Source organism: Conger conger, chromosome 4, assembly GCF_963514075.1.
Source record: "Conger conger chromosome 4, fConCon1.1, whole genome shotgun sequence".
Classification (NCBI taxonomy): Eukaryota; Metazoa; Chordata; class Actinopteri; order Anguilliformes; family Congridae; genus Conger; species Conger conger.
The window spans coordinates 28,572,984-28,595,124 of NC_083763.1; the positions used below are offsets into that span (position 1 = coordinate 28,572,984).

The 22,141-nt window shown below is 41.4% G+C and overlaps 1 protein-coding gene across 1 annotated transcript in view; it reads right to left on the reverse strand.

Moving 5' to 3' along the window:
• The window catches only part of LOC133125831 (ephrin type-A receptor 3-like), a 149,368-nt gene that overhangs the window by 121,713 nt on the left and 5,514 nt on the right, over positions 1-22,141 (reverse strand). Inside the window, exon 2 of the mRNA XM_061237500.1 lies at positions 1,024-1,088. Coding sequence (XP_061093484.1) covers positions 1,024-1,088 — 65 coding nt within the window. The remainder of the gene's footprint in view (positions 1-1,023; positions 1,089-22,141) is intronic.

Here is a 22,141-nt window from a genome sequence, read left to right on the forward strand (position 1 = left end):
GATTTACCTACTGCAATGTACAAAAGAGCTTCTTCACAATTTCGCAAATTCTCAAAAAAAACAAATCACCATATAACCACCTTCTCCGTTCTTTATTGTTTTCACCTCCACGGTCTTGGGAGGTGTGATCAATGTGAAAGTTGTAAATATTTACAGCGATGAACATGACAGTTTCTTCTCAAAATTTGGAAAAGCATAACATCACCTGTGAAACAAGCTCACAAAAAAAAAAAAATTCAAATCCGAACGCAGCCGCTCTGAATCCCCTTGTTCCTCCCGCTGGTTCTGTCGACCACGGGTGAGCGGTGATGCTGGTGATTGGTGATCTCCCTGCCGTTCTTCTGCTGTTGAATCATTTAGGCGCCCCTCCCCCCTACCCCCCTCAAACTTTAAGATTGATTTTCCTGGAGGCCCGGCATGGGGGTTTTATTAAGTTGATTATTTTCTAAGTCACTGCTGGTGAGGCATTAAGAAGATGAAGGCATCCATCACCTTCTCTTCTTCATAAAGCGGCTGACAGCTGGAGAAACTCACGCTGTGCTCTTTCTATGGCCCGGACTCCCTGTTCCTGCTCGTCTGTAAAACAGCCGCCTGCACTAACGCCTAGTGAGCGCGCCCGGCAGATGTGTCAGTGTGTCGGACTTACGTATTTCACCTGGTGCAACTGTATGAAAAACTAAAGTACAGAGGAGAGAATGTCTATGAAATATCATGCACCTCCTTTGTGTGTGCTTGTAATAGTTAAAGTGTGTAATATAAATAGTGCGCGTTTCAATTTATGTGTGTGTGCGTGTATGTGCTTGTGTTTGTGTGAGATATTTTTGTGTGTGTACCTGTATGTGCTTGTGTTTGTGTGCATGCGTGTGTGTGTGTTTGTGTGCATGTGCATGTGTGTGTGTGCATGCGTGTGTGTGTGTATGCGTGTGCATGCGTGTGCATGTGTGTGTGTGTGTGTGTGTGCATGCGTGCCTGCACATGTCTGTCTATGTGCGTCTCTAACAGTAAAAGCAGGCGGGTACTCACCCCTTCAGCAGGGTATGCCTCCCAGCCCAGATCTCCCAGGGCGGACATGGAGTCTAGCAGAGTAACTGGAAATGAGAGAGAAACAGGCTCCATTAATCACTCAGGCCCAAAGAGTCTGCATGCCAGCCTGATGAGAGCAGGCCATTTGGACCCTCAATTAGGCATATTTGTTTCCAAAATTATCAGGCCACTCATAGACAAGCGGCTCGAAGGCAGGGAACTATCGACTTCCTCATTTGCCTAGGGCAAGTCGGCAGTTTATTAGCCGTACTTGTCTTATTTTACTCCTTCTGTTATCCATTACGATAATAAAAAATACTAAATAGAAAATCACTGACCCCTTTACAAGCCGGAGGCAAAGAAAGCCCTGGTTTTTTAGCATATTAGATGAAATCAAGTACATTTTAAATGTTAGTTTAGGCAGAACAGCAAATGTTACACTCGTTTCAGCAGACTTACATCACATCCTGTTGTATTGTGTGCTAAAGATTGCAGCAGCACATAGTAATGTATTAAAAATGGCATTACGGATCTCACGGTGCTTTATTATTGGTGAGATGGGGTGGATTGGTGGTTTTTCCTTAAAAAAAAGATGTAAAAGGTTAAGAGGCCTTTTAAATGGCTATTTAAATTCCAGAGCCTGTTTTTTTGTGTGTCTCTGAACTGAACTTCCCGCTTTCAGCTCCATTCCAAACCAATTAAAGTCCCGGCACAGTGAGTGATTAATTTTTAATTACTTCAAATCTGCAGATGTTCCATGTTCACAGCCCATATCAACAACTCAGTTCTACAGCGTAAGCACGTGTAGCCTCCTTTTAATGAAAAACTTTGAAATAAAATCCATCTAAATTGAAATTTTAATTAGAGATATACATATCTCCTCATGTGTTGGATGAAAGCAAACATGCTTTGCGCTTTTACCGGCATTCCAATGATTTAGGAAGTTTATGTAAATCTAAACAATGTTTTTGCTCATTGAGGTTGTTAATTTTGACTCGTACCAGCCAAAAATAAAGCAAAAATAATGAACTTGCAAATATGAACAAAAAATAATACTTTTCAAAAAATCATTAGTAGCTAATTCATACACAATACATGAATATTATATACTGTCCTTGTCCTACACAAACTTTTGAGAGTTCTCTGAAATGAAGTTACCAAACTTTGTAACAATAAAAAATGAACACTTTCATCGAATTTGTAAATCAATACTAAAGACAACTGTTTATTGGATCCACAATCTCTTGTGATAGGTAAGATTACCTTCTGACGCTGCAGCCTGGGGAATCTACAACCTACAGGTGATGACTGTGAAGACGGCAACGCTAAATAATTCAACATCGACCTCGTGTACCGCAGTGAATCTTTCCTTGTGTTTGTATTAGGGTTTGTTTTTTTAATGCTTAAATGCCTCTTGGCAATTTTGCCTGGTCAAGTCGAAGTTCTCATAGTGATTCATGACGATGCCCTTTACACAGAGTCTCAGGCTGGGGGAGAATTAAAGCATAGAAAAAGGCCTCTCTTGTTCTCTTTCTCTGTCTCTACCTCTCCCCTTCTCTCCAGGGAATGATCTAACGCATGCTGGCCTGCTACATCTGTATCCTAAACTAGGCCTAAGACACACCGTTCAGAGATAAAAGATCTAAACATTAGTCATGTCGCCTTGGATCATATTCAGCACCATCTAATCAGACTTTAGGCAGATCCAGACCGAACATCAAACACATTGAAGGAGCCACAAGGCCACGTTAAACAGAGAAGCCAAATTAAACCACATTAAACATTATAACAAATATGTCACTATCCCCTCCGATGTGACCCACCGGTGGCCTGCTAGTGTCTGATCTGTTGAGGCATAACATGGCCGTCATTTTGTTGAGAGAGAGGTTGGGCCAATCAGACGCTCTGTATGTTCTTTTTTCTTTTGCTCCCCGAGGGACATCGGAGCTCCCGTCAGTTTTAGGCACATGATCTGAAGCCGTCTAGAAAGTTATATTTCAATTCCCACTTGCCGCTTCCTTCTTCGACGTAGCAGGTAGTTTAACCAACAACTGTTCCAGAACCAGGAAGCTCACCTTGGCCCAGATTTGCTCGTGCACTAAAATGAATGTGCTGGCAACCCTGGAAGAACGAATAAATATGTACAGTGGTCTCCAGAATTATTGGCACCCTTGATAAATATGCACAAAAGCGCTGTAAGCTAAAAAATTATAGTTATTGACAAACCGTAAATCCTCAAATTGTTGCTTTTATTTACTTAGGCTGCACAAAGCACAGGCCTTTATTTGGGGCAGGCTTGTATTCGAGGCAGGCCTTTATTTCTTATTAGGCTTCTGTTGTGGAATTTTATTCTTAGAAATAAAGTAAAAGGCTACACTTAAAGTGGGCCAACACTGTTCAACACTTCCTGTAACCGTTCAGAAATCAATTAGTGTAGACTAATCAGGAACACCGTTTGTAAGTCATAGTGTCAGTCTTAACAGACTTAGTTTATTGCAAATATTCTCAAACACAATAAATCACATGCAAGTCCAGAATCCATAAAATAACAACTTGCCAGACACACCTTCATGAACAATAACAAATTAGCGTAGATAACAGCAAGTTTTTTTGAGAGACAAGCCTTTCGTTTGGAGCAGCTTACCGGAAGGCTATCAAAAGTTTTTCGCTTTGCTTTGGGATTTAATTTACTTTTGGACTGTTTGATTCTATTGCTAAATGTTGGGACTGATGGGCACTGGGGGGTATTTGATGGTTCACTGTTAAGTTTTATGTAGTTGAAAGAGTGTCAGGATTTCCACCCGTCTGTTTATTGCGAGCCAAGGCAGTCGCTTTCATTCATTCATTGAACGTGCGCTGGGCTGTAAATACATGGAAACCTTATTGCGGAGCCAAGTAGCCTAAATTGAGTTAATTTTTTATTTTGCCTGATTTACTTTTTATTAAATTTGTAGGCTGGAATGCCTCGCGGCAACAATTGTGTTTAAATGTATACTGCTTCAGCCTTTGGCAAGCTACTCAGAAGGGGGCGGCAAGCGACTGGTAGCTTAAGAGCAACGTGTTGGAGACCCATGGTGTAGGACAACGACTTTTCATTGGCAACAGTATTAAACCAACCAACAATACAAAATATTAAGAAGAGCTCTTTTATTTCATTGAGTTAAATCAAAACAATGTCTTCTAGTGCTCATGGACTGATAGCCCTACTCGTAGGCAATATTACCCCAGCTTGTATTTGGGGGCCGGCCTTTATTTGTCCGAATCGATCACGCCCCCGGCTATTATCCGAGGCCCGGCTTCAAATAGAATCCCGGACACAATTTGAGGATTTACTGTAAATGTTATTTTCCAACAAGTGTAAAGTCAAGCACTTTATTATGAAATCAACCAAAGATATTTCCCAGAAAAACACCCCTGGTAAAGATATCAGCCTTCAGTCTTTTCCTATAATTTGTGATAATCTTAGAGAACGGATTTGGAGGGATTTTTGACCATTACTTTTCAGAATCATCCTTGTGATACCCCCCTCTTCAGTTCAGATCACATGTTTTTCATGGGATTTAAGTCAGTCTGGAGACTGAGATGGCAGAACATGGTTGTTGTTTTTACTTTACATTTACTTTCTGAGTAGATTTTGATGTATGTTAGAGTCATTGTCCTGCTGGACAATCTACCTATGACCAAGACTCAGCTTCCTAGCAGAGTCAACCAGATTTTCTGCCAAGATATCCAGGTATTTTTTTTTATTTATTGTGCCTTAAATAGTGCCCCTGGACCACTGGCACAAAACATCAGTGACCACCACCATATATAACAGTAGGTATGAAGTGCTTCTCCTTGCATTCCATTCCATTTTGCCACCAAATGGTAAATGGCAGGCATTTATATAGCGCCTTTATCCAAAGCGCTGTACAATTGATGCTTCTCCATTCACCCATTCATACATACACTCACACACCGACGGGAGCATTTGGGGGGTTAGGTGTCTTGCTCAGGGATACTTCGACACAGCCCAGGCGGGGGATTGAACCGGCAACCCTCCGACTGCCAGACGACTGCTCTTACTGCCTGAGCCATGTTGCCACGAAACATGTTGATGGTGTGTATCGCTACAGCATTTCATTTTGGTTTCATCTGACCATATAACTCTTCCAGTCATAATTCCAATGAGGTTTGAAAAACTCTTGATTTCATTTATTGTGTTCAGTAAGGGCTGTCTTCATGCCACCCTTCCAAAGAGTTTGCTGGTATGGAGGTGCCATTTGATAATTTTTTTAGACTTGGTTTCCCCAAGACACAACCAATCTCTGCCTTCTTAAACTGCAATCCTTGGGTTACTTACGGCTTCCCGCACCATCTTCCTTGCCTTGTGAGGATACTCTGCACTTGCATCCTCTTCCTGGCAAGTTTGCAACCATTCAATATGTTTTACTCCTTTTCATTACTGCCCATGGTAAGTGGTGTTTTTAACTGTTTATGTATTTTTTTTGTACCCATTGCCTGACTTGTGATCATCTATTACGATCAGTGTAATTCTTTGGCTTTTCCCATGCTGATGGTTGACAAAGGGATTTTGCATTCTTGTTACCTCACTTTTATAGTGAATGCAATGACACAATATAGTTCATTAGACTGAGATAAACTGAATTGAAGTAAAATTGTATTGCCAATTTTTGGTTTTAATTACAATAAGTGGTTGGGGTGCCAATCATTTTGGCACCTGAAGTTTTCAGAAAATGAGATTACTAAATTAAAAACACTGAAACATAAGAGTAAATGTATTGAAATAAAAGTATTCAGGGCCAGATATACTAAGCCTTTTGCAATGATTTTCAGGCACACTTATGACACATTCTGCACAGGAAAAATGCGTTCTCTGAATCAAAGTGGCGCACGGGGCTAGAACCACAGTATGCGTGTGATCTACTCGAGTCATCGCAAGATTCTGTCCTTAATGCATATACAGTTAAGGGTGGATTGCGCAAATAAAAGGTGGAGATATAAGTATGGCTTATTATGTATTCCATTGAATTAACTAAAGTTCACGCAATTAACGAGGGTCGAATTGTGCATGAAGTTTTCCGCCTCTACAGAGCTGGTGTAAATCAAGATGCAAGACAGAGACACAGATCTAGGCTTTTGCAATAATTAAGGCTGGGTGTTTGTCACAGAAAATATTTACAAAAGCATCTATGAACCAAGATCTCATGCAAAGCAGTGGGAAGAGACTGAAATAACATGCTCAACCATAGTGACGGTATCTGAAGTTTAAAAAAGTCAGTCTTGACCCTAGTAAAAAAATAAGAAGGCTAAATGCAATGATATGCTGCTTTTAATCACCTTTGTCCATCGCAGAAAGAGCGTCTGTTTGTTTTGATTAGTTATCCACCAAAACAATCGCGGAAAAGAAACTGCAAATTAAAGGGACAGTCAAAAAAGAGAAAAGCAACTTCTGTGACCAACATGCAGCCATACAAATAATTAAGCTTCTGGGAGAATTAAAAGATGTAGCCAACTGGTACAGTAACCAAATGACTTTGCCATTCTATCTCAGCAATCGTGAAGCTCATTGCGACATCTCGCATTTAATTCAAACAAAAAAGGCCGCCACAGCTGGACATAGACAATTTCTACAAGACAATTGTCAGATGAAAAATGTTAACGGTAAGAAATGTTGGATTCACAAGGCTTTTCCAACATTTTATACGCCGTTTCAATGTACCCCAGAGCAGTTTAAACTTGCCCTGAACTGTTTGGAACAGTTTAACTCCCTCAGTTTTCGACTGAACAGTAATCGGCAGGAATGTGCTAAAACTGTACCGATGGTCGATATTTACAGCAAAAACATGTATCTTCTAACTGGATGAAAAATATTTATAATATAAATAAACCCTCTCAAACTTAAAGCTCTGGTCAGGGTATGCTTTTTTTTCTTAAAGGGGCATGCATCAGCTGAAGCCAACTTGTTCAAGGGACCCACGGCAGTGTCCCACCTCAGTTTTGACCCCAATATTATCAGTGGACACCACGGTATCACATTCCCTCCCAGTAAAAATCACTGAATAGTGGGCCAGACACATTAGTACTTCAGCTATTAACACCTTTGATTCTGTCAGGGGTGGAGTGAGGATAATGAAACAAGGGGTGAGTTTCCTGCATGCAATAAGAATGTCTTGAAGTTTTGTTTTTTTTTCGTTTTTTTCTTGGGACTAGTGAGATTCAAAGTATTGCATGTGCCATGTTAAATCCCTTTTAGGCTTTGTACTGACAGAGGACAAAACGATTACCTATGAAACCTCAAATCCAAACATAGGCTACTTGTCCCCTCCCACAAATGTGTGTTTTCCAGACATGAGCAGTTTTCTTGATTAAAAATGCGATTCAAACTGCCTCAGTAAATTGTGTAGCCGATTGTCTAATTTCTATTATGTTGAAGAAAGTGCAATTTGTTTGCATGTGCCGGAGAAAAATTGGTAAGACTGTAGCCTTTTCCAAACTTTCAAAGCTTAATGTATTTAATTGACCATTCTTAGTATCATAGCCAAGCTATAAAATGCTTATTATATGTAGCCAATAAGTCGAATAATTAAAAGTTGCAAAGTAATGTTAGCTGTTATTGTTACTGAAAGAGTTTCTCCTCAATTAACACACTATCGATCGGCTGGATTCCAAACAGTTCACTCAAGAATACATTTAGAAATACATTGAAAACATAGTTTCTCCACTTTGGTGGAGAAGCTATACCACCAATGGTGGTAAAACTTACAAGAACTAAATGTTAAGTGTGTTAGAATACTAATAATTCTCAAATGGAACACTTAATTGTCGTGGTGCTGTTCTCGGTGCCATCGGAGTCCTATCATTCAATGGAACGCTAGAAGTATGCAAGTTTAAAAGTCACTCAGACAGTGTGTAAAGTATATCACATTAAAAAAGGCCTTATTTCAGCTTATTTAATTAGCGACTCAATTGTTTGATAGTTAATCAGGCAAAGTAAACAGAAACTTACATTGAAAGGTAATGAATACCCTAGTTCGCACAGTACGCCACTGACATCTAATACAACCGGTTAAAATAAAATATAAGATAAAATAATGTACATTAGATTGTAACATAGAGGGAATTATACATGACATTTCTTAGTTCTTAACCCAAATACAGACTGTGATTTTGTGTATTTGTGTACTTGTAAGTTCAGTTCATGAAAATGTCATCAAATCCTAGTTGTTACTGGATAAGATAACCATTTATATTAGATTGTAATGTGCATGGGATAGTGGAATTACTTGCATGGGATAGGGGGATTTCTTGGTTTTTAATCAGAATATTGACCTTGCATATTGTTCATTCATTCATTCATTATCCTAACCCTCTTATCCCGAACAAGGTCGCAGGGGGGCTGGAGCCTATCCCAGCATACATTGGGCGAAAGGCAGGAATACACCCTGGAGAGGTCGCCAGTCCATCACAGGGCACACATACACCATTCACTCACACACTCATACCTACGGGAAATTTAGACACTCCAATGTCTTTGGACTGTGGGAGGAAACCGGAGTACCCGGAGGAAACCCACGCAAACACGGGGAGAACATGCAAACTCCGCACAGAGAGGCCCCGGCCGACGGGGATTCAAACCCAGGACCTCCTTGCTGTGAGGCAGCAGTGCTAACCACTGCACCATCCATGCCACCTCCTCGCATATTGTTTTCAATTTTATTCATGACAGATGGCTGTAATTACTTGAGTGCTAAAATGTTTTGTGTCATTTGTTATGATTAAACGTATGTTATTAGGTGCAAAAAAAACGTAATAATCGAAATATCGGCATTATATCGGCCATCGGCCACCCTGCTCTCTCAGCATCGGTATCAGCATCGGGCATTAAAAAACCCTTATCAGTCGACCACTAAACTATACTGCTTTATAGCCCAGAAGACAGTGATTTAAATTACATATATTTGCAGTTAATCAAAAAATACTTTGGTGAAAAAATATTTTCATGCTGCTTTGTTAAAAACTCTTGATGAAGTTTTCAAATCACCCTGCCACTCACGCACGATAAGTGTGTTGCTATAATACAAGCCATCATTCCTGCTCAAATGCAACTATGAAAAATCCCCATGTTTCAACATGCCCCGTGTTAGTTTGTGGCCCAGTCTCCACAACATTTTTACCCATAAATGTACTATATAATAAAAAAAATTTGAAAAAAAACGACTCTACACAACAGTGTGTCTAGGTCATAATGCTGTCACTATGCACTGTGCAGTACGACAACTGCATTCACTGGCAATTACATGGTGCACACTGGTACTGTTTCCAGCTTGTACAGCTGCCAGCGTACCACCAGACGGTGGCCGGTAATGTATTTTTTCACCCCGTCCGTTACGTTTACAGATTTTTTTTTTCTAGCAGAACAACTGGTACCGTGGGTCATGGGCTCTCACAACAGCTCTGGAGTAGAGTGCTCACATTTGCCACCTGGTGGTAGTTGTGAAGTCAACCAGGAATTTCATGAAAGGTGCGACTTAGATAGCGATGACAATCATTATAAATCAAGAGGTGTTACAACCAATATTTCCCCAGCTAAAAAACAGCAACGTTTTTTGTACATAAAAAACAGATTATATTTTTTCCCCAAATACAGATGATATCTTGAAGTATTTTTTTCTGGCCGGCGGCATTCACAGAAGCAAAACGCTAAATGACACAAAATTACTGTAGTATCAAAAAGTGACTTTGGTCCCATTCTAACCTATTAAAATACTGATGGATGAGCTATCCCAGGATCCAATTGCAACTGAAAGGGAGGCTAATGGGTGCTCACGCAAGTGATAAAGGTACAATAGGTCATTTCTGACTTGTAATGGTCAAGAGAGGAATTGCAGCAACAAACACGCTCATTAACTGCATATTTTGAAACCAGAATTTAAGAACTATAAACACAAGCAGAGGGTGAGTCAACATGTCATCAGCCCTTTTCAATGATAGCAAGGGATTTACAATGGTCTCGTAACAATGTTTTAACACAAAAATCTTACCGAGTGTAAATCTTTAGTTTCTGATTTGGTTGTCGGGTTCTGTGTTTTCTGTTATCTGTTTTGTCTAAGTCTTTAGCGTTCTAGTTTATTTTTACCCTCTGAGCACACCGTAGTCTGTCTGTCAGTTCATTCATTCCATTATTCGTTTCACCTGCCACCCACTTCCTGATTGTTTCACACACCTGATGGTCATTCCCTCTCATTACATGTGTATAAAAACCCCTCTGTTTGTGTAGTTTGTTGCCAGATTGTCATGTGTGTTTGCCAGACTCTCTATTTATTTCTGCCTGATCTCCCGTGTGACCGGTTTTGTTTTCGACTATTGCTTTTTGGATTTCCTGTCTGTTCTGTTTTGACCCATAGACTCATTTCTGTTTGGACTGCAATTGTGTTTTTGACCATTCCCCAGTGACCAAGACCACTCTATGGATTATCTCTGGTTTCTGTTTGCCCGGATAACTGACCATTGCCTGAAATTTACAAACTGCCTGATCTGCATTACTACGGTTTGTGGGTTCTCAACCCTTGCCTGTCTGATCTGATTAAAAGACTTTGACATTAACTCCTGTGGTCTCGCTCTTGGGTTCAGTGTTCTGGTGCCTGACATTGGGTGATGCATAACTTCCCTCCTTCCAACACAAGGTGCAGGGGGTCTATTTCTGACATAAATCCATATACTAGGGCTGGGTGAAATATAAATCACAATATATTTTCAATTTTGGATATATATATATACACTCGGTGAGCAGTTTATTAGGTATTTACTAGACTTATGTTTTAGACTTCTACTGCATACCACTGTTTTAATGTGTGCTTATTTGCGTTACTGTCACCTTCCTGTCAGCTTTGACCAGTCTGGCCATTCTCCTGACAGCTCTCATTAACAAGGTGTTTCTGTCTACAGAACTGCTGCCCACTGGATTTGCTTGTTTTTTTGCAACATTCTTTGCAAACTGTGTATGAAAATCCCAGGAGATCAGCGGTTTCTGAGATACTCAACCACCCTGTCTGCCACCAACAATCACTCCACGGTCAAAGACCCCATTCTGATGGTTGATATGAACATTAACTGAAGCTCCTGACCCATGATTGTATGCATTGTACTGCTGCCACACAATTGACTGATTAGATACTTGCATGAATAAGTAGGTGTAATAAAGTGCTCAGTGAGAGTATATATACATACAGTCCACTCCAAAAGCATTGAAATAGCAAGGCCAATTCCTTTGTTTTTGCAATATGCTGAATACATTTGGGCTTGAGATTAAAAAGATAAAAACGGGACAAGAGTTAAGAACTTCAGCTTTTATTTCCTGGTATTTACACCAAGATGTGTTAAACTACTTAGAACGTAGCACCTTTGGTATCAGACCAGCCAATCCTTAGGGGAGCAAAAGTATTGGAGCAGAGAGTATTTAAATAAATGAAAGTGAGTAACGCTTAATATTTGGCAGAAATTTACCTTGCTTGCAATAACTGTATCAAGCCTGCGACCCATCGGCATCATCAAACTATTGCGTTCTTCTTTTGTGAAGCTTTTCCAGACTTTTGCTGCAGCTTCTTCCAGTTGTTGTTTGCTTCGGGGGGGTTTTCCCTTCTCCTCTTCAGGTGTGTAAAATTCATGCTCAATTCGCCTTTCGCTAAGCCACACCCTAGAACGCAGACTGGCCAATCACAGCGCAGCCAAGAGCAGGCTCCGACAGGGGTCCGACACTTTCATGACAGCGCTCCATTGACTCTAGTGCAGGCGTACTTTTCGACACTGGTTTTTGTGGACTATAAAATAGTTATGGTTAAACGTTGTGCCTGGGGTACTTGTAACACTGATACTTGTTTCCCAGAGAGGTTGGAGGGGGGTGTGCGTTTTTTCCCCTTCCCCAAACCAAAATTAAACCCTGACAAGTGTCGCCTGTGGATAAAACTTTGTGGACGTCCTCACTCTCAGCTGAACCCCTCAAGGATTCGACAGGCACACTTTTGTGTGTTCTAAGGTAAGTTTTGCCTTTAACCCTACAGTAAAGTTACACTATTCGGTATTCCATTATTTCAGGCTATAAATTGGGTTCGATAACCTAAAATATGAAGAATCAAAGGTGCTAGCAAGTAGCAAGCAAGCTTAGCAATAGCTTAGCTATCACCTAAACACAGTCTGGATTCTATTTTTTGACAACATAAGACTACCAGCTAGATGTTGACTTTGTTATTCATGATCCATCCAAACACCTAACGTTAATATGTTACAGACAAGCTATTGTGGTCGTTTTCTAGGTGACTACCTACTATTCGGTATTCCGTTATTTCAGGCTATAAATTGGGTTCGCTAACCTAAAATATGAACAATCAAAGGTGCTAGCAAGTAGCAAGGAAGCTTAGCGATAGCTTAGCTATCACTGACAGACTGTTGACGTTTTGTGCATTGAGGTCCAAGGTATGGATAAGCCCAATTATGTGGGCGCAGAACCCTGAGGAGCTAACCGAAATATCACCTTGTTAATTACAGCTAACGTTGATTTAGGGTCAATTCTGTTCACCTCACGCTTCATAAATGAGGCCCACTGAGTTTTGTTTTCATCTTCGACCACAGCCACATGTGAAATTATTTGTTATTTTTCTCTCAGTTGTTGGTCACGGTCAGAATCAACGAAGTTAGCTAACTAACCTCATTGCTTCTTCAGCTCATTAGTCACAGCCACCGGATACTGTGATACTGTGGTCAAGCAAACTTTCCCACAGTTCCTTGGTTCTTCCCACTGACCTTGTTTATACCCGAAGAAGAATACGGAAACACACAGTAGAATAAAATAATGTAGGATTCAGTCATAAATTAAGGATTACATCTATTACTGTTTTATCAAAATGTTTTGTATGCCGAGTTGATATCAATGAGAATTTCACAGGGAGATTTTGAACACGACTGTATTGCATGACTGTATCAAAAGACCGACCCATATTAAATGCAAGGGCTTGGTTTGATACAACATAATGGTGAGTTCATTTTTGTATGTACAAATCACTTTCAGTTTCAATAATAAGGGGAATGACAGATAAGCACTTCAGAAATTTGAATCCACCACTATCTCATTTTTGATCATGTAGCCATGGTCAAAAATGCAAGTTTAGAATTTTTGATGTTGTATGCTGATGTTTTTCGGTGATGGGGTTTCATGAGTTTCAAATGTAAACAACATACACAGCCAATGGGGGCCAAACACATCAAAGAATGTCCGGAGGAAAGTCTAAAAAGCAGACCACACGGCAGAACCTTGAATATTAGGGCGACAACAAAACATATCAAATGTGGCAGGACCATGTGTCAATCTCTCCAAATCCAAAACATTGTAGACTGAATTCAGATTAATAGTGGTATCTTGCCAGCTCTTCCCGATTGATATCGAACTTATATCAGACACCATCTCAAATCAAATTTTATATAAATAATGAGGCAGCCTGTCTGATACTTTGCAGGTATTGCTGCAAGCATCTCTATCGTGGCACTGATTTGATTGCAGCTTTACTTATCTTTATCACTGAGGGTGTTTTTCTAGCCCTGTTAAATGCATCTTCTGTGACTAAAAGCATCTGCTAAATGCTTAAATTGCAAATTGTAAATTGATACATCAGAAGTCTAGACTACAAAAACGACCACATGTTTACAAATTAAAACTTGATGCTGCTGGGTGGCTCGTTGTATTAAGGAACTGTTCTAGTATGGATCCACTGTATATCACAGTCTTGTATCAACTGTGGCCAGCAATCTTGCAGGGCATCTAGACATTTGGATGATATGTAGCATCCCTGCTGTAAAGTCTAGCTATGCCAGCTTGACCGGCTTGACAGTTGAGCTGGTCAAACTGTCCATGAGCTGGTCTAGCTGGGTATGAGCTGGTCAACCAGCATCAAGAGATGTGTTTTAATTTGTAAATATAAGGTAGTTTTTTTGGTAATCTAGATTTATGATGTATCAATTTACAATTTGCAATTTAAGCATTTAAGAAGATGCTTTTAGTCAAGTTAGAAGAATGAAAACAAGCGTGTGCTCTCCTCTGAAGCATGTTCTGAGGACACCAGCATTTGATAATCTTCAAGGCATTATTATGTCAGAGGATCACTTATCTGAGCTTGTAGCCACATGCTTCAGAGGAGAGTACATGCTTGTTTGTACTCACCCAACTTGATGAGGAGGTTGTGAAAATTGCTAGTGATAAAATACATTTGGGAATTCCAAACTGGGACAAAAGGGGGGAAACATTTTACAAATACACTTAAACCAATAAAAAAACTTTTAAGTGGATTCAAATAAAAACATCTAACTTCAGTTTAGTGCAGGTAAGCATGTCTACAGCACTCTGATACTGACAGACCCATGAGATGCTGTGCAGCTAAGGCCACCTCTGCCAGTATCAGCTTCCACAAGGGCACAGCATGGGATTTCAGTAGGATCGGGTTTCAGGGACATGCATGCGTATTGATTATCATCAAGTAGACGGGAGCGTTACATCATGTTCGGAGCGAGAGAGAGAGAGAGAGAGAGAGAGAGAGAGAGAGAGAGAGAGCAAAAAGCAATGTTCTGTTGACTGAATGTTCTCCTTTTAATATCTAACTGATACCTTGTGACAAGCCCTTTCAGAATGCAATTCAGTTCAATATTGGAACTTCATTTTTATATAGCTCTATGTAATGCTCTTAGTAAAATAAAATAAAAAATGTGAAAAAAGTAATGAAAAAAGTAATGAAAATATGCACAGTCGACACTGTACCATACAGTGCTGAAAACACATTCATCCACATGCAACGCTGACATTGCCACTCACCGCACCATACAGTGAAATAGTTTTGCCATGTGCTTTCTTTTCCAGCCCGTTAATTACCTAGAATTAACTGGGTAAGAACACAGCTGCTTGTGACATTATTAGGTAGCTTAGTACAGTGGTAAAGCAAAGTCAGTATGTACCGTAAATGACTACTACGAAAATACGTTTTACAGCCTGTTTCATAGTACCTACCTCTAAAATCAAAATAGTTAACGAAGAAGTACCTGGTACTTACCCAGTAAACACGAGATAATTAGCAGGCTAGACATGTTACATGTTAGAGAACGTTCAGTTATGAACCCTGAAATAACATATTTGTGATCTCAGACCTTAAAGCAGTGGTCCTCACTCCTGATCCGGGAGAGCTGCAGGGTGTGCTGGCTTTTATTGTCACTTGATCAATTAAAGCAGTTAATCACACAGTAAACTCACCTCAGCTGGTTTATTGGGTCTGAACTGCTTGCTGATATTAAGACGAAAACAAAAAGCAGCACACTCCGTGGCTCTCCAGGACCAGGAGTGAGGACTACTGCATTAAAGGGTTAACTGACTCAGGAGATGGGCTAATCCCAAAAGGGCCAGCCATGGGCACCATGTGCTGGAGCAGTCAGAACCCAGAAACAGCAGGTTGTTCGATCTAATCGCTGGCAGGATGAGCGGGCATGCAGGCAGATTGCACGATAATAAACGTCGGATAAGACCAGAGAAATGGGAATGAGGTCTGACGTCCATAAGTGTGGGGGCTGAACAGCTCCAGTTGTCTCATCTAATTAGCTGGAACATTTGTAATGAAGTTTTTGGTGACTCATTTTTGTCGTTAAGAGGCTCATTAGCTAATCTTCGCCTGGCACTGGCTCGTAACAGCAGTGGCCATTTGTTCTACTCATTTTTTAATGGAGGAACTGAGACCAGTAAAACAAAACGCTAATGGCAAGGCCGCGGAATGTTCTCGCAACCCTTCTGTCAGGGAAAAAAAAGTGAGCAACACTGAGTGAGTGCGATGAAAAGGAAGAAAAAACGTGCTATCGAGCCTGTTAATGTCGCTTCAGGGATGGCAGTGCAGGGCAGCAGTTTGAGCAGCAAACCTCCAAGCCCTTCTCAGGCTCACCTGTTCGACTGCTCTCTTTCACTCCTCCCTCTTTCAGTACAGTACAGTACAGTATTGGCATTTGGCAGACGCTCTTATCCAGAGCGACGTACAGTTGATTAGACGAAGCAGGAGACAATCCTCCCCTGGAGCAATGCAGGGTTAGGGGCCTTGCTCAAGGGCCCAACGGCTGTGCGGATCTTATTGTGGCTACACCGGGATTAGAACCACCGACCTTGTGTGTCCCAGTCTTTCACCTTAACCACTACGCTACAGGCCGCCCTTTCACTCTTCCCATCTCCTTCATTTGGCTGTCCTCTCCTATACACGATTCAAAGACGCTCCCTCTGTTTTCCTTCTGTTTCTTTCATTCCCCTTCACGCGTCCCTCTGTGACCAGCGGGGAGTGGCACTCCTCGATCTAGTGTGAAGTCCTTAGTCTTTTGTTGTGCAAAGTCTGCTTTAATCGACCCACCGACAATTCAGTACCCCATGCCGATAGTGTGCAGCCGGGATGGGGGCCGACTGCTGCCCCAGCACCCCACAGCACTCTACACTGGTATGAGCTGAACCAAGCAGCTCTGCCTGATTCTAGCATGTTCGATGTGTTCCAGGATTCAAAGGACTGCATACTGTATGAGGCAATACAAGAGCACTACTCTGCAATAAAGAATACTGCTTGAAATAAGTGGTACACCTCCACGTAAGCCCAAAGAAGCAATACAAAAGCACACATACGAACACAGATACACACACATGTTGACGCAAACACAGACACACACACGCACACACAAATACACACACACACACATACAGGCACTTACAAATGAGGAGCCACACTACACCCAACAAGACACCAGTGCAATCACTGCACACACAAGCAGAAGTGTTCATAAACACACTCACGCAATACACGCACATACATGCAATCAAGCACTTGTTACTAGATGTAGGTGCACAGGCACACGCAGGAGCATGCAAAATGCAAATGACTACAGCCAGCAGTACATCAGAGGAATCATTGTTTATAGTAAGAGCAGAATAGGGTGACATGCACAGCATTTACCCAGTAGGACTTGACAAATAGGAAAAGCATATCAAGCCTGCAGCCTGTACCAACCATCAATCATCCTCAGGACCTCTGCCTCTGCCATTTTTAACATGAGAAATGCTTAATTCAATAACAGCCCCCAAAGGTGACGCAGGATTAAAGTAACATTAGCGGGTGTGGCCAAAATGGAGGTGTTTGTAACAGCTGCGGTGATAATGATTCCTGGAAGGGATTAAACACTAAATGGATGAAATATGATAGGATAGCTCAGGTCATGCATTAGAGGATAAAATGCCAATGGGCCACAAAGCCAGTGAGTATGAGAGGTCGCATTTACATGTGCTGGCTTAGTAGACACCATGCTCCATAAGATTCTCAAAAAGTTGTGTCATATACACTCAGTGAGCAATTTATTAGGTAGCCCTATACACCAGCTTGTTAATGCCAATATTAAATCAGCCAATCATGTGGCAGCAACGAAGTGCATAAAAGCATGCAGACATGGCCAAGAGGTTCTGCTGTTGTTCAGACTAAATGTCAGAATGGGGAAGAAACGTGATCTAAGAGACTTTGACCGTGGAATGATTGTTGATTCCAGACCGGGTGGTTTGAGTATCTCTGCTCATCTCCTGTGCTTTTCGAGCACAACAGTCTCTAGAGTTTGCAGAGAATGATGTGAAAAACAAAAAAAAACATCTAGTGAGCAGCAGTCCTACGGGCAAAAACGCATTGCTAATGAGAGAGGTCAGAGGAGAAGGGCCAGACTGGTCGAAGCTGACAGGAAGGTGACAGTAACGCAAATAACCGCACATTCTAACAGTGGTATGCAGAAGAGCATCTCGGAACCCACAATGCTTCAAACCTCTAAGTAGATTAGCTACAGCAGCAGAAGACCAATAAGTACAAAAATGAATCTAATAAATACCTAATAAAGTGCTCACTCTGTACATTCCAGTATTTGTTGATTTCAACTGGTTAAGGGGATGGATGTCAAAATAAGGGTCAGAATTTGTCTTGTCATTCTGTGTTTGAAATGCATTGATAGTGTCATCCTGTTTATTGTCATTGAGCTTAAGCCAATTTGGATTGAACTGAACTGAGAGATAAAGTGAGGGGAGAGACAGAGGAGAGGGAGGAGAGACTCACAGCCAAAAGAGGCAGCTGAGCTAAAAGCAGCCTTCTTCCACCAAGCCCAGGAAAAAGTACATTACCCAAGATTCACTTCTCTCACTGTTAAGGTTTCATAGCCATTCTGATAGTTCTTATGTCCTTTCTGTCTTTTTTTCTCTCTTTGACTGTCTTTGCATGTGGGGTTTGGTTAGGTTTGTTTTTGTTTGTTTTTTGAGGTTTTCTGTCTTTGAACAGAAATATGTCCCAATAACGGGGGGGGGGGGGGGGGGTTATCAAATGACTCTCTCTCTCATGAGCTGGTCAAACCATTTTGAGTATGGAGCTGGTCTGAACTAGCTTGAGCTATGTTCTCAGCAGAGTGAGCTGCTTCTAGAATCATCTGTAGCTCACATCAGTCAGTCAAACTTAGATCTAATTAATGGTATAACCATGATACACGTGTAGGATCTGCTCTGAGCATAACCTACCAAAGTAAGTGGAGAGGCTCTCGAGCTGACAGGACGACCTGGTCAGCAGCATTCAGCAACATAACCCATACACAGACCTCTGCAGAAAACAAGATCTGTTCTGGAGAAAGGAGTAAAGAAGTTAAACAAACCGGCGGCTGCGGGTAGACACAAGATTGATGTTAGCACTGCGACTTCAGCAGAGCAGCATACGAATAAGCTCAAAAGAGACAGAATTGCATATGGTGCTAGCTCCAAGACTGATTCCAGAAAGGAAAGCAAGACCATAATGGGTCTTAAGAGCCAGGTCCTGCAGCTGATTTCTCTAAAAAAGAAATAATAGCATTTTAATGTAAAATTTTTTGTTTTCCTGCCAGCAAAACCTGTCAAATCTTGTGAAGAGTGCAGCAAATGACCTCCGTTCAGGGGAGGATAACCTGGTTCTAACGACCACTGGTCCTTTGCCAAAGTGTAAAGGGGTTTGTTATAGACAGCAATGTTGGCCAAGCCTCAGGACAACTTTGATGGTTATGGACTTTCTTGCACCTGCTGTCAAGGCGTGACACCCCTTCAGGGTGTAATTGTGCATGCACGCACAGAACAGGTCAGAAGTATCATTCAGTATGCACACATGCACAAAAAATGTTATGTGTCTGAGTATGCGTAACTGATTTTATGAATATTGTATAAATTAAAAATCCTGAAATACTTCATTGGGTTGATCAAGTAACTGAGAAGGCACTGATATACCAATAATGCCAGTGTGATGCTCTTCAAACCATAGGTCACCTGCTTCTTTGGGTCGAGCAACCACACTGCACTTGTGCCAAAGAGTACAGCTCAACTGGTGTTAGCAACAATAACACAATCTCCCAAACATGGCCACCCACAAACACCAGACCCACTGCCAGCACTGCCAGGCCCCCTACTGTGTCTGCTCTTCCCTAGACTAACTGAGAGAGCGCTAGAACCTCCGGTGCCAACAGACAGCTCTCTATCTAGACTGTGATAGCATCACCATCACTTACCATTTTATAGCTAGCATGGCAACACGGGTACAGTACATCACACTGAACGTATTACCAAAAGGGCTTTCTTTCCTAAATATGAGGTTGGAATATAAACACATTGAACCTTGTTTAAAAATGGTAAAAACAAGAGACACTGTTTTCACGGATCACTGCACTCAACCAGCAGAAGACGGAAGAGGATACATGTGTGTTCAGCGGTTATAGTTCCAACCGTCTACTTTCTCAGGAAACGTCTGGCGTTTAAAAATTTTCCTGCACGTGTATTTCAAATACATATGATTCCAACCTCATATTTTTCCTTTAACTGGCATCCAGGTTAATGACTTTATTAACCTGGCTTTGAGGTTAAATCAATAACTTTGCCCCCATCAAAAAAAAACAAGACAAGCATCTGTAAGGAAAAAAACTACTTTTCTCAAATACTCAGACAACCTCTCGGCTGAGACTCGGGCAATGATATCAAGCAGAGATGAAAGAGAGAAGGAGACATTAACGGTTACTGTTTCTATTACTTCATTTCACAAGACCTCTCCGTTTTCTTTCAACTAAATGCTCTATTAAATTCCACTCAATAATTGGATGATTCTGAATGAATTACATCATCCTCCTCTCTCAGCAGAAAAAAATGGCTAAGCACTGGTAGCTGATTTAACAAAAAAAACCTGAAAGAAAACGCTATTTTTTCAAGCACTTTTTCCCCATTGCCATTTGGTCTCCCCGCCGGCATTCCACTTCGACAAACGTGACTACATACAGGCTGTCTCTGGCAAAACGTATATGGCAAAGGAAACTGCTCTGCCAGTTGATATTGGGTTGGGTTTAAGGCTCTCCGAACTAGTATCATGCTGACTGTACAATACATAATGCCAAGGAGCCACACATCGGTGCATAGAAAGAGGCAGAGGACATGAACCTAGGATAGTGGCACTTTAAATGTTAAACTACACCTGCCTGACCCATCGCACCAGCAGTAAAATAACTGCCTGCCAATTAATTCAATTATCACAATTTAAAAGCGTGAAAATGATGGTGACCTCCAACCCTCTCCAGTTGGTGATAGATTCATAAATAAAGATTCATTATTAATAAATATATGTAGCAATTAATAATGAAGAAAAGGGAGGAAGGCATCCGTGTTTCACATGACGACATTTGAAGACGGGTGTGTGTCTGCGTGCATGCGTGTGTGTGTGTGAGCGTTCATGCATGCATGTGTCTGCGTGCGTGCGTGCATGTGAGTGTGTGCGTCAGTCAGATCACCAAAACACCTTTACCCTATCATTAGTCAGCCATTTTGTATAGCTCACTAAACTCACTTTAGTAGATGCTCACTTTACATGAGGGTCATTGGCTCAAATCTAAGGTGAGCCAGCACCTCTGTTTCCATTAGAATCATGAAGCAAATTGGAGCACTGAAAACAATTCCTTCCAACTGAGCGCAGCAACCACAAAGACAGGTTTTTGCAAATTGCTTTTTTTGGAAAGCGCGCTGATTCGACAGGTACTCGCACCCTGCAGTTAGCCTAGACTTGACGTATTCATTTCGAGAAGACAATGGGTATTTCACTGTGGTCGAGAGATGCAGAGTCGACTTTGCGCATCCTTCCACCATCTTCATTAGCTGTAACCTTTTAATGGTGTGCTCAGATGAGTGCTACAACATGTTCTGACTTATGTTATGGGCAATCTTTGTTTAAAACAGGAAGAGCTAAAGGATTGATAACCAATTATTTTGCGTTACTCATAACTGTAAACTCACAAAAGCACCAAGGTTCATACGCAATCCGCGAACTGACTTTCACTTCTGCGCAGGCAATGCCCGTGTCTATCAACTAGGTCACACAAAAAAGGTAAATTGACATTGTAAAGTGGCACAAATTCATGCTAATGGATGAGCAGCTACCAAAACAGCAGGCTAGAGCCAACGACAGCACAGCTGGATGCTGGAGTGTGTAAGACCTACAACTGAATGCAACCCTGGGTAAGGACATCAGCCAAGCAATTATAAAATGATGTCATGCAGGGCCACCAGCTAGCCTTCCCTCCTGATAAGTGTCTGCTGAAGCAAGTAATGTCACACAGCTCAGCACCGGTCGCAACGCTAATGCAAAAATCCGAAACGTACAATTGAATTGCCGTGAACCTGAAAAACCCCATTCAGGAAAAACGCGTTGGCGAACATTGTAAAAAAAAAAAAAAGACAAGAATCTTCAACTGTGCTTTCGATTTTGTCCCCTCGGGGCTACCGAACGAATCCTGGCTCTGAGCCGAAATGATGTTAAAAAGAGAAACAACTGTGTGTCAGGTACGGAGAGTCCATGTAATGAGGGGTTTTTTTATTATTATTTTCTTAATCACTAAATGAGGCCAGTTACATACAGCTGGGTCAATAACAGGGCTTGGCACACATTGAAGTAATTTTGAACTGCAAAGACAGCTGCCCGGTGCTAGGCTTATGAAGACCCTGGATCAGTAAAAGACCGACGTGCCAGAACCCAGGGCAACTGTTGAAGGGATT